This window comes from Anas platyrhynchos, chromosome 5 (genome assembly GCF_047663525.1).
Source record: "Anas platyrhynchos isolate ZD024472 breed Pekin duck chromosome 5, IASCAAS_PekinDuck_T2T, whole genome shotgun sequence".
Taxonomy (NCBI): Eukaryota; Metazoa; Chordata; class Aves; order Anseriformes; family Anatidae; genus Anas; species Anas platyrhynchos.
Window position 1 is genome coordinate 53,373,607 of NC_092591.1, and position 18,071 is coordinate 53,391,677.

The 18,071-nt window shown below is 33.5% G+C and overlaps 1 protein-coding gene across 8 annotated transcripts in view; it reads right to left on the reverse strand.

Annotated features, from left to right (window-relative positions):
* The window catches only part of FUT8 (fucosyltransferase 8), a 99,378-nt gene that overhangs the window by 36,965 nt on the left and 44,342 nt on the right, over window positions 1-18,071 (reverse strand). For 5 of the 8 annotated variants that reach the window (XM_005019242.6, XM_072039063.1, XM_038179147.2 and 2 more), the window contains 4 exons: window positions 14,845-15,273; window positions 5,710-5,825; window positions 5,388-5,553; window positions 715-829 (listed from right to left, as the gene is read on the reverse strand). In XM_005019242.6, the coding sequence (XP_005019299.1) occupies window positions 715-829; window positions 5,388-5,553; window positions 5,710-5,825; window positions 14,845-15,047 (600 nt within the window). In that variant the 5' untranslated portion in view covers window positions 15,048-15,273. Of the gene's footprint in view, window positions 1-714; window positions 830-5,332; window positions 5,554-5,709; window positions 5,826-8,251; window positions 8,369-14,844; window positions 15,274-18,071 lie in introns of those variants that run through there. The other 3 variants (XM_005019244.6, XM_013099245.5, XM_013099246.5) reach the window with 3 other exon arrangements.

An 18,071-nucleotide genomic window follows, 5' to 3' on the forward strand; every position in this document is an offset into this window, starting at 1 on the left:
GATCTAATTGGGCTTTCAGCAGTTTGTAGGTAATTTTATTTCAATTTCACTAGAAAATAAGGTAAGCATTTAAGTTTTGTCTAAATCTTATAGACATACACAAGGCATATATATATACACTAAAAAGGCTTTATGAGCTCAAATATTATGAGTACCTGTGAGTACACAATTTTTGAAACAGACTAGGACTGTACAGCATTCTATACAAGCACTTCAATTTTGTGTACTCATTCCTCAGAGTGGGCTGCTTGCTCAGAATTTGCATATGAAGACTTTCATGTTTTATTTTTAACACTATGAACATATATACGTTCTTATACTCTAACAGATGTAGATACAAAGCAAAGATTTAACTTTTGTAATAAAATAAAGAATCCAAACAGAAAAGTACAACCAAGTGGAAACCATGGATACAGAAAAAAGAAAAAAAAAAAAAAACACAGCACAGATATACTTCTGGCCAGTTACAAATAGAACTGTAAATAGCTGTTTCTTATTATCCTCTCTTGCCTGAAATACTACTATTCCACATATGCATAAAATAATTCTCAAAACAAATGTTCTTATTTCTATTGTATTCAATTCATTCATATATAAATATTCACTTAAAATTATTGTGTAATTATTCTGTTAAAAAGATACAACTTCTATCAAAAAAAATGTTATTTTTTTTTGAATTAATTTCCCTTGATTTAAAAGCTGTATTGTTCCTACCTGTAGGTAAGTTATTCTCCTCTGTACCAGATCTGTTAGATCTTTGGCCTCTTTTTCCCGCCAATCTCCTGCTCCATCTGTTTGACTGAGGTAGTACAAGTCCGTCATTATTGACCTATAAACAACAATGGGAAACAATCTTTAGAAAATAGGAAACAATCCTAACATTGAAGGAATACATGAAATCAAAGAAAAATGAAACGGTTATTCCAATGATAGCCTCAAAACCAGTTTCTTCATGTCACCTCCCACCCTACAATCCAAGCAGCAACCGAGAAAGACTGTGTCCTCCATTTAACATATGTTCCCTAACAATAGGTAATTATAGCATTAAACAGGTGATGGGCTAGAAAAAACATCCTGAATCATTCTTGTGGATACTAGAGAAGATGCTCTTTGAATGTAGTCACTTTACTGTGGTCAACAGGCAGTCAATACTATCTTGAGACCATGAAACTTTATCTTATGAATTCATGCAAGAGGTTTCAGAAAGTACTCACAATCCTTTGTTAAAAAAATATTTACTCTGTAAAACTCTGAAGTAAACCAGGAACAAGAAATTCACATGTTACCACACAGACATGACGATAGGTTACTGCAGATTTAACATACAGTCATGGACACCTCCTTTCTTTGATTGCTCTTGCTAGGAAACGTGCATTCTTTAGATTTAATTCTGCTACATTCTTTTGCGTGCAGCAGACCACCACAATAGCTTAATAAGACAGATTTATAAAAGACATGGACAAATATCAAAGATCAGGGCTGGGCTCCATATAGAGAGACAAAGTAGGGGGACTGGTGATCACTTAGCCTGAGATAGCTAAGTGCAAACGAAAGATGAGCCTGAATAGGATTATTAGAGGATATTGCGGGTGGCAAAGTGGCAGAAAGAATTTCAGATATTGGACTCGTAGATCCTTATTAAGTCAAATGTAGTCTCATTGTGTTACTAACCAACAATATCAACTGGTTGTTGCTATTTTTGTTTCATATCATAAACTAAATCTTGGAGCTGCTCTGGAAACATTTTGCTCCTAGAAAGCAGAATGGAGTAAGGAATCTGGCTCTGTATTTCATCTGCATTTGATTGTCCCCCCCCAAAAAAAAAAAAAAAAAAAAGCGGGGAGGTGAGGGGTCATTTTTATCATGTTTTTAAAGTCTAGACATTTGTTCTATCCACATGGCAAAATCACGTATAAATATCCTAGACACTGCTGTACATCAATAAGTAAAAACTCAGAGGAAAAAAGATGTTAGATGTTCCACCAAACTGAAATAATGTGAAAATATGCCCAACACTATGCATCAAACCTTGGCCAGCTACCACAAATACAATGATGACAACTGTTCAACAGGATGAGAAGGAATGAAACATGGTAACAGCCACTTGGCAAACAACAGAAAGCCAACATAGGACACAGTCATGGCAACTAGTAGATTAATCTCTTCTTTTTTGTAAACTCTGTATCAAATAGTCTTTCCACTGTTAAGATGAAGCTACTCTCAAAGACCCTCTTCCCTATGGCAACTACAATAATATAATTACATATTCCAACACAGGAAACTCTGCACTGGACTACGTTGTTTTTGAAACAGACTAAGTACTGAAATACTAGTTAAAACATCTATCAAGACCAGCACCCTTAGTGAGAAAATCTACACAACCCCTAGGGTAGAGCCAAGAAATAGCATTTAAGGTATCAGACAGAAGTGCTATCATGCTATCAACAGACCATTTGCACAACACCACTAAGGTTACCAAAGAACTCCAATACTACTTAGCTGGAGACACAGAAACTGTCTTTAAGTCTATCATCTCTAAAAGCAAGCAAGTTTTTAATATGACAAAAGTTTTCCTCACAAGCAACTAGAAAAATCAGCTGCTTTGCTTAGACAGCTATCTTGTCACTGCATGAATTCCTACCCCTGTATCCACTTTCCCACATAATGAAGACACTAGAAACTGCCCTAAGTACTTACACTTAACCCTAAGCTTTCTAACCCAAATTAGATTATATGTTACAAAATATGTAAGTAAATTTATGTACATATATAAATATAGTAATACCAGCTTAACATACAGTATTTCATTTATCTCAGATATAGAGGCAATAATATTTTCAATCAGCAATTACCAAAACAGCCAAATTCCAGTGAATCTCAGAGTGAGTGACAGCATCTGACTTGCTTGTTGTAAATTTACATTCCTTTTTAGGAAAAAGATCATATGGACTGTGTGTAGGGAAAAAGAGACTGGCTAGCTACAGTGCATCCTAAGGAAAAAGGACATCCCGTAAACAGCATTGCTTCACAGGCTGAAAGATGTGCACACAAGGCGCCAGGAATCTTCCTGTAGCTTAGGAAAGACTGAGACTAAAATGAAAGGGGGAGACAGACTTCAAAAGTGAAAGAATGAACTTTCTAAGGAATAGATGCAACCAAGAGGTGCGTTCTGCAGCACAAGATCTTTTTTCTACCTGAAGCCAATGTTGCAAATACACCAAGTACACAGACTGAATACTGTAGGAACATTTTTGTATATTTTCTCTTACAGTTGTTTTGAATTTCCATATTTCAAAAAATTAGTCTACACTTTATTTATTTATCTTTGAAACAGTGTCTGGCTGTTTGGTTTTCACTTAAAAAACATCAGAATTCTTTGGGGACCTCACTACACAGGAAATTCTACACAGATCTGCTTCTAAGACTCAACAGACTCCATGATATTCTTCTTTTGATAAACACCATGTAAAGACTGATCTTATTCAACAAGAAAATTGTTTAAAAAAAAAAAAGCACAGCTGTTATTCACTGTACCACATATACAAACTTCTTCAAGTAACACAGACTTCTTTGGTGGGACTTAAAACTTTGAGAAGTCTACAATGTACAATTTTAATATTCAGTGTAAAGAAGTGTGTTTCTACCAGGAGTTTCATCTCATCCTTAAGTAAAGATGGATATGAAGATAAGGCTGTCAGACATAAATAAAGATAACTTGAAAGTTGGTCTTAATGAATTAATAGTCATCGGTGCTGGAAGGAAAGGAGTAAGAGAAAAATTCATCCTGGGAGGTAGGGACATAAAAATATTCTGGCATCAAAACAATATTCAAGATTCCACTGTCGCTACTGCCTGCTGCAATCTAGAGTATATAAACACATCAGTAATGTGTACAGCAGTGATTTGGTCCCCATGATGGATATCAGTAAGTTTGCAATACAATGTGCTCCAGTTTCAGCACACACAGTTTAAATGATATGTCAAAAATCAATGACCTGCAGCCCATGAACCTAAGAGAAAATAACTTCTCTGGAGGCAAGCAAACATTTCTGAGTAGAAATAACTATTGAAACCATAAGGATGTGGCAGCTTCTCTGTTGGTTGACTGTTCAATGGAAGATCTGAGGTTTTTCAGAAAATACTGCTTGGCCAAGCACTACTTCAGTCAAACATGCATTATTGCACTCAGCAGAGAAATAATTAAATGAAACATAATGGCCTATTTTATACAGATAATAACTCTAGATAATTGAATGGTCCCTTCTCACTTTAAACTCCATCAATCTGTGACATTCTGGGGTTTGAAAGATTAAATTACAAAATTAAATAGATTGAAGTCTTTGCCCACACTAATGATCAAACTCATATTTTTAAACTTTTCTTTTTTTAATATTGTTTACATGACTTCCAAAAATTTCTTACCAGGTTTTCCTTTTACTACAGTAATATTTTCAAAGGCTCATGCTTTACTACCAATGTTCAAACATGCAGATCATCAGATTTTGGGGGAGAGATACTTGTTTAAGGTGGTATATTTAGTCAAAAGAAAATTTTGGAGTTAACTATTTACTAACAAGACAGAAATTGCCACTGAAATCCTGTTGGGAACATAACATTTTAAATATAATAGGCTTACAGAGATCTTACTTAATTTTTGACACTTCTTGAAATAATTTTGTTGAGCATGAACAAGACTTACAGCGAATGTTTTAGGTATTTCAACAATGATATTTCAACAAAAGGTATATCAACAATGTGGAGGCCAAATATCAACAACTGAAAATACAATTCCAACATAATAATGAAAACTTAAGCAAAGGTAATTTCTATTTGATATATTCTCTGTTAAGTTTTAATTAAGGGGAAAAGTGACTTTTCAGAATGACAATTAGTCCTGAAATTAAGATCTCACCAAATTTTAAAGTAATTTTAATTATATAATATCCCCACAATCAATGGAACTTATATTCTAGTATTTATAATCAGATACTATATGATGTGATTTTTATAATATCAAAAAGAAATATTTTGAACGTTTTCTCATGGTTTTGCTGTATGTTCAAATACACGTACATGTATACATACAGATAGATGCAATTGAAAAGCTACAACTGGCATTCTGAGACACAAGTCTTCCAATTAAAAAACAAATATCAAGTTAAAGGGCCATACTCTAAGCTACAGTGACATAAGCTGAATATATAATTTATATCCCATTAAATAAAGTTATAATTTTATTTTCATGCTTCAGACATGCTATTTTAGCCAGTAATATCACACCAGTAATTTATCCTACGAAATTTTTAAAGCAATACATCAGTATTTTACTTACTTAAGTCAATCCACAGTCCTTCCAATATAAATGCAGAAGCAACTAATACAAATACCTTTCCTGATGACCCAGATCAGACAGAAATTCATCAATGCGTCTTTGCAGTTCACTTCCTTCTAGTTTTTTTAACTTCTTTAATTCACTCTGGAGGAAAAACCAAAGTTCTTTAGCCCCATTTTCAATCCTTCTCCTCAGTATTTCATGATCTTTTCCAAGGCCTCCTGTTAAAATTAAAATTAAAAAAAGGAAGAAACATAAAAGCATCAGTATTTGTAGTGCTTTTTTTTTTTAATGAATACATTAGTAATTAGTACTAATACATTAGATATGCAATGCCAAAACTAATTTGAGAAGTAAAAGAAAATGTATCTACCAACCATCTCCTGGCCGCTTCTTATAGTTTTCTATCTGTTCTTTGGCCTTTAAAAGTTGCTCCTCTAAAGCATGTACCTTTCCTGCAGCTGGTCCCTGATCAATGGGACCATCTGGTATCCTAGGATACAGAAAATAAAGAAATTATATGATTTATAAATGTAAGTGATATTTGCTAAATTATCTGTGTGAACAATTCAGCTCTCCTCCCATTTTGTTCGATGCTGTTTTGCTGATAAAGTTCTTGGCATTTTTTTAAACCAGAAGAAATTAAATATATTAACATAAATTAAGATTTTAAAACCTTGGATTCACAGGAAAAAGTATATAACATAGTGCATAGATTCAGCCTAGTGTTACGCTGTTTACAAGGCTTCCCCTTACTGAGGATAACAATCCTAGGCCCTACCTATGAAAGCAGTATTTGCAGCAGCTCAACTTTTCTCCTGTAAGAAACAGGATAAACATGACCATTTGCTAGACTGACTGGTACACAAGCAAAGCTTAATTGAGGGGTGTTCCTTTACAAGATTCAAGTTCTGGGTACTTATTATTTTCACACAGGAAGATCATTCTAGTCTGTTATGCTGGCTATGTATTGCTAGAGAACCAGGGTTCCAACACTGCAACTCTGCCTTTTAAGTTAGTCTTCCCACATATAATCACAAGATGATTTCAATGTATTTTTTTGGACTCAGTGCAAGATCCTCGCTTCTCAAATGCATCATTGTGATAATTTTTCTTGACAATTCTAGTAATCTCAAGTGCTGGTGATCTGAAACAATACTAAAAAATGTGACAGCCATTTGTGAAATTTCTGGTATATGAGCACAGGAGAAGCATGGAAATACTTATCCTAAAACCTGTAAGCCACCAATCAGCCCTGAGGGTATTACAGGGATTTGCTTATCATCTCAAATTGAATCCACAAATTAATAAACTGAAACTGTTGAGGAATAAAAATTAGATACCACCTTCTATTTACCTCGTGAATTAAAAATGAATGGAGGGAAAAACATAAACCCTTTTGTCTATGCAAAAATGAAATTTCTGGTGGACCTGAGGGATAAAAATTATTCCAGCTTTTTGAAAGATTTTTTAAAGAGCTGATCTTGCATAGAAAAAGAGGAAGCAGATATGTAATGAAAAGTTCCTAGAACTATGAGGAATACAGAATTCTTAGAGAACATGAAGATAGTTCTTCATTCATCACAAACACAATAGTATATGATCATAAAGAGAGATTCTCTCTACACACATATACTCAGAGTTTCAAGACGCAAAAAGGGGAGATCCTTTGCCAGATCAAAGATGCCTCTAGCATAGAGAAAATAAGTGCCAGAGGGAGTATCTTCACCCTAAAGCTGAAATTGCATTTCAGTAGGATCTTTAGGAGGTTGTCATTAACTTTAATGTCTGTCAGATCTGGATAGTTAAATATCAACATAAATTTTGGTGCTGATGAAAAATCCATTATCACTTAAATGTTTGAAAGGGATAAATATCTAATGTGAGCGTCAGAAGGGTATATAAAACGAAGCATAGCATTAATGCCCTTTTTTCAGAGTAGGGAGGGAAAGGTAAAAAAGAAGGTTATGCAATCTGACAAATTTATATTAAAAAATCTACAATCAAAACTCCATATTAGAAGCAAATTAAATGAGTGCAAGATATTTGTTTGGGTTTTAAAGCTCTCACCGTTCATTCTACCATGGTAAATAAAAAGGAGTGATCAGTAACTGATCATATATCTGTATTTTTATGCACTGAGGAAGCAAGCATGACAAAACTAGAGAAAATATTCTAAGCTGAAATATGTGTACTCCCAAAATATACTCCTCCTGAATGAACAGGCAAAGACCACACATTCGTAAATTTGATTCTAAAGCAAATACATAGTAAGATACTATACCAAGTTATGATACTGTATTGCCATGCACAAAACAATACAAATCAACCCTTAAAAACATACTGAAACTTATTTAAGTTCTTTCAGTAGTTTAAAACTACAAGATCGAAATCTATTTATGATCCACCAAGTTGGTATCACACTTTGGATTGTGATAGGACACCTAACCACAAAATTACTGCAAAGTTTCAAGGAAAAAAGGAATGGCTTATCTCGTATAATTTCAATTCCCTAAATGTAGAATTTGTGAAGAATGTTAAGGTAAATGGTACAAAATTGTTACCACAGGAAATCTTCAGACAGCCTATAAATCCTCTGAACATAAAGTCAGTCTGCTAAAGTAGCAATTAGATCCTACAGATGGATGGATAATATGAAAGAAGCACAGTAACTGTGGTTATCTGATATAATTAAAATTTTAAAGAAGAAAATTATATGCCATTTAAATTTCAACTTGCTTTGGCATACTGCAATAAAAATGTTTACAATACTTATGTTGTCAGATAAAAAAAGCTAAGATGGCAGCAGGGAGGGATTCTCCTAAACTAGTTGTTTGGATTTTTAAAAAATTACATCATTTTAGGATAAAACTAAAATAACTTTTTTTTTTTTTTAAGTTTCATCTCTTAATCTGTTACCTCATCAGACTTGGAATTGCTGTCTTCCTCACTTTCATCCAGTCTCAAAATTAAGGAAAAGGTTCTTCTCTGCAACGAGCTCAGCTTTCTTGTTACTGCCCTCTACAAGTACATCTACTGAGTTGGAGATAAGGCAACATTTGAGGGAAAAGTGTTTGAATTGCAATCCTTATCTATACTCATGGCATCTATGCAGATAACTTCTAGTGCAGACAGTCCTATGAATAACACACACTTATTCATAAGAACTCCTGTTGAAAAACATATGCATAAGTTTTCATACCAAAATCCACCCTGACAACTGACTTTCTCCTTAACTTTTGAGATTTGAGTTTAAAGTGAGTTAATCTAAATTATGACTGTTCATTACAACAATAAAAGAACATGTCAGAAAGCTTCTAGCAAATGCCCTTCATTTATTGCTATAATAACATTGTAAATTAAGTTATAAATACAAAATAAACAGATTTATAAACCACTCACATGGGCAGCCATGATAGTACATCAAATAGCAGTTCTGTTTGAATTATTTTTCTCAGTACTTACAAGTTGTGATTTTTGCATACCGCTTCCCACCATTTTGAAGTAAATACAAATGATCTTTTTCATAATAAACTCATAGCAAATAAAAATATTGCTGTATAGCTTTCAATATCAGAGGAATTGTTACAAAGGTAAACAGTTTCTGCTTTGCCCTTGCTTACTAACCCAGCTGCACTCCAAGACAGAAAAAAGAAACCTGTGTACACTAGCCATATCACTGAGGCCATTTTCTCATCACCTTATGTAACAGAGGGACAATGGTAAAGTAGCATCTCTAACCTGAGTCTCTGAAAGCAAAAAGAAGCACTCAGCAATGTAATGTAGTGACTTCCAATTTAACTGCCATATTTTCTAAAATGCTTGTAAATAAATTTGATCCAATAATTACAAAAATGTTAATCTTTTTCTATTTCTTATGTAGTTAAAAGTTTACATTAATTTACCAGCAAAAGGAAAAATGTAAGATTTCAAAAGCTCACACATTTTCTCATTCTTTTATTTATATCTTTGTGAGTTCTTTGTGTGGCACTGGAAGGCCTATAAATAACTAAATCCATGTTATGTTTGGCATTTCTTCTTTCTACAAGAAGGAAATTATGTTTGATTATTAATGACTACTAACACACACAAACAAACAAAGGGAATTTAAGCTGTCACTTCACCCTTCTAAGATAAAAACATCCTCAATAAATAAAACTGAAAGAAAATATTCAAGGTTACCTGCAAATAAAGAGTGAACAGGCTCCCTAGTCAATTTAAATCAGCATGGCCCTGATCAGTGCTGATTTAAATCCCCTGAAGATGTGTCCCTTCCCTTAGTTCAGAATTGCACCAAAAATAAATAAAATAAAATAAAATAAAATAAAATAAAATAAAATAAAATAAAATAAAATAAAATAAAATAAAACAAAATAAAACAAAATAAAAAGACCAGAGATGCATACCACATAAGACAATTATTTTCTCCTTCACTCCTTGGCCCTGTGAGATGACCTCAGCTTTGAACATGAGACACTTAAATAGAGTTAATAGAAAATATTTTAAAATAATATTTTAAATTTTGTCAACCTAAACAAATTCTTGTATCCAAGTACCTTTAAATGCTTACCAGGTTCTACAGGCTTATTGGGCCCAAAACTGCTCAGAGTAATTGACAGAAGTGCTTTAATAGATTTGCATGTGATTAATTGATCCTGAGGTTGGATTCTGTCCCAGCCTCAGCTCCGACAACGTTAAAGCAGTCATGCTGCTCTTTCAAAATCAATATATTGTAATTCTTTGCTCTGAAGCTACACTCCAAAATATGAAAATAGTGTCTAGATATACCAGTACTTGTTTTTTGTTGTGTTTTTTTTTTTTTAAACTACATTTTGCCCTTTTTCACTCCCATTCCACTTTGTAACACTTTCTCCTATTCAGATAAGAAATAGGTTATTGTACTTATTAAAACAATTGCATTTTCCACAAAATTTAGTATTTAATAGACTCAAGGGAGTAAATATATATCCTTAAATATAAATGGAATGTGACATATTAGTAATATGAACACAGTATGAATACATTTAACAAGATTCTCTGTTTCCCTGAAGAGAACTCTGAAATTGCTGGTTCCTACACTGCCAGGCATATCTGCCAGGAGAGGGTACGACTAACAAACAACGTAAGATAAAAATGTGAATGTCTTCCAGCAACATACAAAGGAGTATGTGAATATTATGAACCATTAATCTATTGTAAAAAGGAAGTCTAGGGGATAGATGAAAGCATACACACAACTTTTCCAGCTTCCATTTAAGAATATCAGAAATCACAAAAGTAATCTTTTTAAGTTCTCCTTGTAAAAGCCTTGTATCACATAGACACAACATCAACGGTCTTCAGCAGTCTTATCATAATCCTACTTGTAAATTCGAACTTCAGGTAAAACTACAGTGCAGGATGATAATGAAACAACATTATGCAATACTTTGCCTGGATTATTACTCCTTAGCAAGTCTCTTTTAAGTAAAAACAAAATTTGTAGTAAAGGTTTCCCTTTTTGCTGCAAGTCCTATGACATCTATAGTAAGTGTTCATGAAGGGCTCTTTCAATTCTACTAGAAACAGAATAGTAAAATTTAGAAAAGAACTCCATGTGATTACTATTTTGCACTAATGAGATGTAGGCTACTTCTAAAATTAACCCAGATTTGCTCACGCCAATATTGTTTATAAACATGTTAGGATTATGGTAATTCTCTAAATCTCATTATGTCGCAAAAATCATGCACATAACTTCTAAAATCCAGGCAATACAAAACAGCTTTAATTTCATGTATCTTCTGCATCACTGGTATATTTCTGTGATCACAAGTAAAGTTTTTAAAGAGCAGCATATTAACAAAATAAAAAACGACATTAACTTCTCACCTAAGGCTTTCCAAATGCACTATAAAAAGGAGGTGAAGCCTCAGAGGTGCAATACAAAAGAGCACTTAATTAATAAAGCGATATCTTAAATCCAAGCAATTTTCAAAGATAGGACTGCTCCAACTTGCACTATTGCAAGGCACTATGAAATCAAACATGCAAATGTTAGGAAAACAAAACAAAACAAAACAGACTTCTCACTGACCTAAACCCTAATTCTACACCCTATACATCCCACATAGGAGAAAAGCAACCAGGGAAAAATTACAAGATCTAATGCATTTTTAAGAGTTATAAAATAAAAGAGAGCAAAGCAAGGTTTTGTAAAGTTTTGTCATTGATACAGCATGTCTCAACTTTTAAAAGGTTGATTTTGCATGCGTACAAGGTGGAAAGATCACTTCTTGTTGCCATGTGCTGGCCTGCATGGATGACATTCAGTCATCCATGCACAGTCCAGCTCTTTCTTTCTACCATCTCAGGGGACTGTGCTCTTTTATTATGTGAGTATGAAGTCAGAGAAGCCACAGGAATCAGTGATAATGGAAAATGATGGGCAAATGAAATGTGCTACATTGAAACGTATTTTACCATATAAGTAAGGTCTCCATGTAATTAAAGATCAAACACCATTTTTTTCTAACTTCCAAATGGAAATTGTTTCAATGACTTCTAATTTTATTAAACTATACATTTTTTGTATTTATATTTGCTTTCTGTCCATTGCCCCCTATCTATTATTAATGGCACAGCTAGATATGATGGTGGTTTTTTGCCATTCACAAAGCCTCTTTGTCCACTGAAATAAGTTTACTTGGGGCTTATTTTCCACGGACAAGTTTTATCTAATTATGTTAAAATATGTTTACTAATAAAGTTAGTCAGATTCCTGTTTATTGCTGCAGCAATAAAAGAGTGCTCCAGCTAGGTACTCTTGTGTTTAAATTCCTAGTGACTTTAACCTAGAATTACTGTTCAAATATGTTGAAATTCATGAGTTAGCTTAACTCTGTTGTATGTTATATTCTATATCTAGAGTAATAGTTGTCTTCTCTAATTCTAATTTTATTTATTTATTTATTTTTAATATCTATTCAGACAGACACATACTGAAAACACAGTCTGTTGGCTACTGCCTCATTGTAAATAGCCATATTTAAAACTAAAAATGGGCTATTTTAAATCCAATAGCAACTTTTAACACTGCTTGTTCTATTTGGCAAACATAGAAAGAAGAAACGGAAATCCTTTATCACTTTTATGATTTAATAATATGGAAGGATGACCAAGAAACATATCTCAACCCTATTTGTGAAGTTTCTACAAAAACAACGTTGTGGATATGGCACAACAGAAATAATTAAAAGGCTTTACGTTGTGATATATTATTCCCTTCAGAGTCTAGTACATCACCAATCTCAGATCACCTCCTTTAAAAAACTATGCTTTCCAGTCCCAGGATGGCTCATTTCTAGCCAGCACTGACTACTGAACGTGTAGGCGTACTGCTATTCAAATAGGTCTTGAAAGTCATTGCAGGTTTTCTTGTGCAAGAGTTTCAAATTTTCCTGGGGTTACATTGAGCCACTAGGAAGAAAGGTTTCAGAAATGTCTTTCAGCAGCATATTCACACAGAAGCTGTACTGAGTCCAGTTAAGACAGTTTGGGATCACTACTTTAATTCTAGAAAATTGCAGTAATTATCTGAAGTATAGAGAAGGAATGTTCTGTTCTAACATGCTTAGATTAGAAATAAACTAATGGTTTTATTTATATAAATCATGGCAAATTATCTACGGTATAAACTACTATTTATAAATTGGCACTGAAAATACAGTATTTTTCTGAATGTACAAAAATCAAGGAAAAAAAGAAAGGTGTTTAAGAAAATCGTGACTGCCTAAAATATACTTTATTTTATGTCTGCATCACAGAATCAACTGCCTCCTCCTTAAAAGGAAAAGAGTACCCTGCCATCTGTAAAATCAAGAACACTTACTCTTTCCTAGCTACTGTGTAATTTGAAATGGTCATATTTCAATGACTGTGCAATACCACTCATTCAAGTCAGCCAAAGGTGGGAAGCTGAAAGCATGAGAGTGGTAATCTTACATTCAGGGCCAAACATTTCCCCTCTTAGACAAGAAACCCTAAAGTGGCCTAATACTGTCTAATATTGAATGAATTTAAGGCTGTTGTTATACATTCAAATACAGGACCTTTCTTATGTTTCTTTACAGCAACATACTCTATATTACACCATTTCATCAATAAAAATATTTAACTTTTGGCCACTGTAGTTGTTACCATCTATTAATTAACTGAATTTAGTCAACTACAGCCCACTCAGGTATTCACGGCCATATTACTCTAGGTAAAAATCACCTTTGCTTAGGTCAGCAGCATTAGTGCACCTCTGTGCTGCACTGCATGAATGCTGAGGTATGTCTTCAGGGCTAACATATCCAAAACATTTTTCAAAACACAGAGCCTAAGGTAAGAAGTCTTGTCAGCATGCAGCACATTTCAGAACCCAGGAACACAGTGCAATTATAAGATATTTCAGTAAGATGCGGAAGTCAGTTCATGGCCTAGCCGATCAAATAGCCCTGGATATACATGAAAGAGAGAAGGCACAAGAAGAAATATCAGAACAGAGTTAAAAGGAACAGGGTTAAAAGAAAAGGTATTCATTGAACTGCTACAGAATTAATGTGTGATTTCATTCAAATGAAGAGGAGAAGTAAACTGATCTGAAGATAAAATATCAAGACAAAGAACAGGACTAGAACTGTAGAACAAGTAAAGAAGAAAAATGAAGAAATGTGTACAATTCGGATTTTTCCAATGATTTATAAAGGGCAAAGCCAAATACTGAGGTAGAAGCCCCAAAATGGTATCTGCCTCTGAAAAGTATTAAAAGGCAAGTCCAAAACGAGTTTCCCATTGCCAACCAAGAAGAACCCAGGAGACACAATGAGGATTCAATAGCCAGTGCCCCGTGTCTACCTTGTCTGCCCAGGTTATTCCGGTCAGACCACTTTGACACATGTATTTATTAATTGCCTGTATGTGATTGTGGTAGAGAAAGTAAATGAATTCAGCTCACTTAGAGATCAAAAAATAAATAAATAAAAAATACCACCATTCAATTCCCTACATTATTGTATTGAGTTTTGCTCCTCTGGTTTCCTACTATAGCATATGAAGCTTCTGCGCTTGTCCCCCTTGAACAAGTTCATATATATCTTCAACAAACTAAACAAATTCTCACCACTTTGAAAATGAATGCTTCCAGTTACTGCGTGCAGAAACAGAAAAGTTGCTAGCTGTTCTAATTGGTTTAAATATCATACCAATTGCACTTGTTGACAGTGAGAAGTCAGTCACCTACAGAAGACTGATATTGTGGCAACAGCACTTCAACACCACTAATTAATGACTCTATGTTAGAGCAAAATTAAATGTAAAACATTATTTAATTTCTTTAAACATTTTGGAACATACTTCCACGTATAACACTGATTAAAACACTGTCTTATACTTTAAAATATACTAAATGTGAAGTTAAAAAAAAACTTTAAATTTTGATATTTCATACAACCATATTCTGAACAGTTTTAATTATTTTCAGATCCTACCTGAGAGATTCTGCCATCCTCCTTAAGTCTTCATTTTGCTGCTTTAAACGTTCAAGTTTAGCAAGTATCTTGGATAATTCACGACTAGAATGATCTGGGTGCTCACTGTCTCGTACCAGGTGTCCACCAATATAAAAAAGTAAAGTTCCCCAAGCAAAGAGGATGAGCATAATCCAACGCCAGGAACCAGTCCATGGCCGCATTTTCAGATGTTCAATTCACTCCAGAACTGCTTCTGCTCATGAAATAACAAACATTTTAAGTCCTTAGCCTGTACAAAAAAGTGCACAAATTTCAGTTCCTCTCCTTCACCACATTGTACCGGAGAAAAATTATTCTCAGTGTTTGTCTTATTGCAACTCCTTAGAGAAGATCCTTACAGAGCTGTACATAGAAAGCATTAACATTGTATCATTCTTGAAGTATACTCTGTGAAAAGAAAAAAAAAAAAAAAAAAGAAAGAAATTATAATTCTCGTATATAAAAATACACTTGATTGCAATTAAGCTAAGTGTATTGTCATTAACATTCAGGAATAATGACTGAAAATGTTGCTACATTCTGTCAAACAGAAAAAGAAAACATTTTTAACTTTGCACACTAAATACACGGAGCTCAGGCAGAACTACAAAAAGAATATTCCATGAATTCTGGCTTTGAAATGGTCAGAATAAACATGACTTTTTGTAAGAGAAATATTTACCAGTTAAAGTGTCGTTTCACACCTTAAAATACATCAAACATCATTCCATGGTAAACTTCATATTCTCCTTTATCGACAACAAAGAGTTTTATTCAATTATAAATTAATTTTCTTTTTTTCCCGCTTTTATGAACTCTCTTCTCCACTGTCTTATAACATGACTAATACCCTGTAACAAAACTGTTATTGCCATTTCTAACAATATATTGGCACGTAGAATGGCCCAGAAGCAGTTGTAACACCAATTAAGCAACTGCAAGCACTGCAAAGACTGTAAGCAATAGTTTCTACACAAACGACCCATTATATATCTTTCTTTAAAATTTCTAGTGACCACTGGAATGCCCATCTGAAAGTAAAGCCAAAATTTTATTTCTTGCTTAAAATTGTAAGACAACACAACTTCTCTCTTTATCCTTCCACCGCACTTACTGAAACAGATACAAAGAAACACTGAAAATTTAAAAAGTAAAAAAGAGGGGGGATTTCAAGTAAAGTCTATGTGGCATTGTTATGCTCACAGATCTGAAAATCAGGCTGGAGCTCAGAAATCTAATTTTTAGAAATTGGTTTCTTCTGCATTAAAACTACTAAACCCAGTTTGACAAGCATTATTATTAAAAGTACAAAAACGCTTAAAAAGTAATACCTTCTTGCATCGACAAGCACTGCATTCCTTAAAAAAAAAAAAAAAAAAAAAAAGCAAAATCACCTCTTCATTTTCTACTTGGTGAACATCACTTAATGACTGCAAGAATCTCCTCATTTTATCCAGAACAAACTTTAAGCTCTAACAGATAAACGTTCAAAATCTCCAAAAGTGCTTCTCACTCCTCTTCATCCTTATGCCTTTTTTAATCAATTTCCAAAATAACCTCTATTTCCAATACTCAAAGCTGGAAATCTACCCAGTTTCTTCTGAGATGCTATCCACACCCACATTCTCCCAAATTATTATTCTGCTTAATCCTTCTTTCACCTTAATTTCTTTTTCCTTTCACTTAGATTTTTCTTTTGTTTCAACTCCATTTCAAGTTTAGAGAAAAGACTCCCCATTAACTTTCAAACTCACCTATGCACAGAGCACTTACTTCCAGATAGAAAAATTCAAAGGTAAAAAATATTTTAAAATGCAAAAAAAAATATAGTTATTTTGCTGGAAGATTTTTGTTTGTATAATTTTGAAAGAGGCATAAAAATTTCCACTTAAGACTAGTAAGATGGCACATGAGATAAACCATTTAAAAACTGAATGCTACTAATGAAATGGAAAACTTTTGTAGTACCTCTCTCAGGCCTTTCCATTTAATGCATCTATGACAAGATGAGTTATGAACAGATTTTTTTTTGTTTGAAAGCAAGGTCAGATTCCCACGCTAGGAGCATATCATCTTCTAGAGATCTCTAAGAAAGCTTAATACATATTTTGCTTTAACGTGGTAAAAGTGTGGGACTGCCTCTAGGAATAGTGGCTTCTTCTATAATCTTTTAGATCACAGCACGAATAAAAAGTGTATATATAGAGTATAGGCCATACCCAGACCACAGAGGATTGTTGCTGTAAGCAAAGCAAGCCTGGAGTTAAATCAGTTACCTGCAAGCGCAATTAATATAAAACCCCTATGGACTGAAGTTCAAGTTCTAAGTGGAAAAGTGTATGCTTACATCTATACTTTCAATCACCCAGAAAATGGATGACAAAAGTTAAAATTAAATTGAAAGTAAAGTATCACCTATCTGATTTAACCCTGTAGCTTTATTATAAAAACTCAATATAAAATGCATTATTTAATGAAGTAAAAAAGTTTTGATAAGTACTTGCTATTATAAATCATTAGGAATACACAATCTTTAATGCATCAGTTGAACGGAAACTAATATTGTGAGAAAGGAAGTCAAATTAAATTGTATTTACTGGCAAATGCACAGCACATAAAAAGTGGTTAGTGTCACAAATTTATTTAGATTCCATTAAAAATCAGACAGAATATTTACATAAAAATAAATGTTTGCTTCAATGACTTAAAAATCAAATTGTTCACACTACACTTGTAAGCCACAATTCATTGTAAGCGTACAAAACATTCTGTAGTCAAATTAGCATGAAAGGTTTGATTAAAAACCACTATTTCAAATGAAAGAATGCAGTGTTTACAAAATTACTAAAGGAAACGGTAAAAGAACACTAACTTAATTAAAATGGTTTAAAAAAAAGATTGAGGTGTAGCTCTGCCATCAGAAGAAATAATATGCACACATATCAAAGTTCCTTTGCTACAGCAAAACAATTAATGAATGAAAAAACTATATACTAGCTTTCTTCACCTTGCCCCCTATAATGTCTTCCTGGAGAAGATATTTACAAATCAGAAACTTGAATAACTCAATAGCATCATTTTGCGTGAAAGGATGTCAATGATTTAAAGGTCCTTGTTAACTTACTGTTCCCAACATGATTTCAATAACAAATCCAGTGATAGAGTGGAGACTTCCTGCTTTGCTTGTTTTTGGTTGCCAGTCAGAA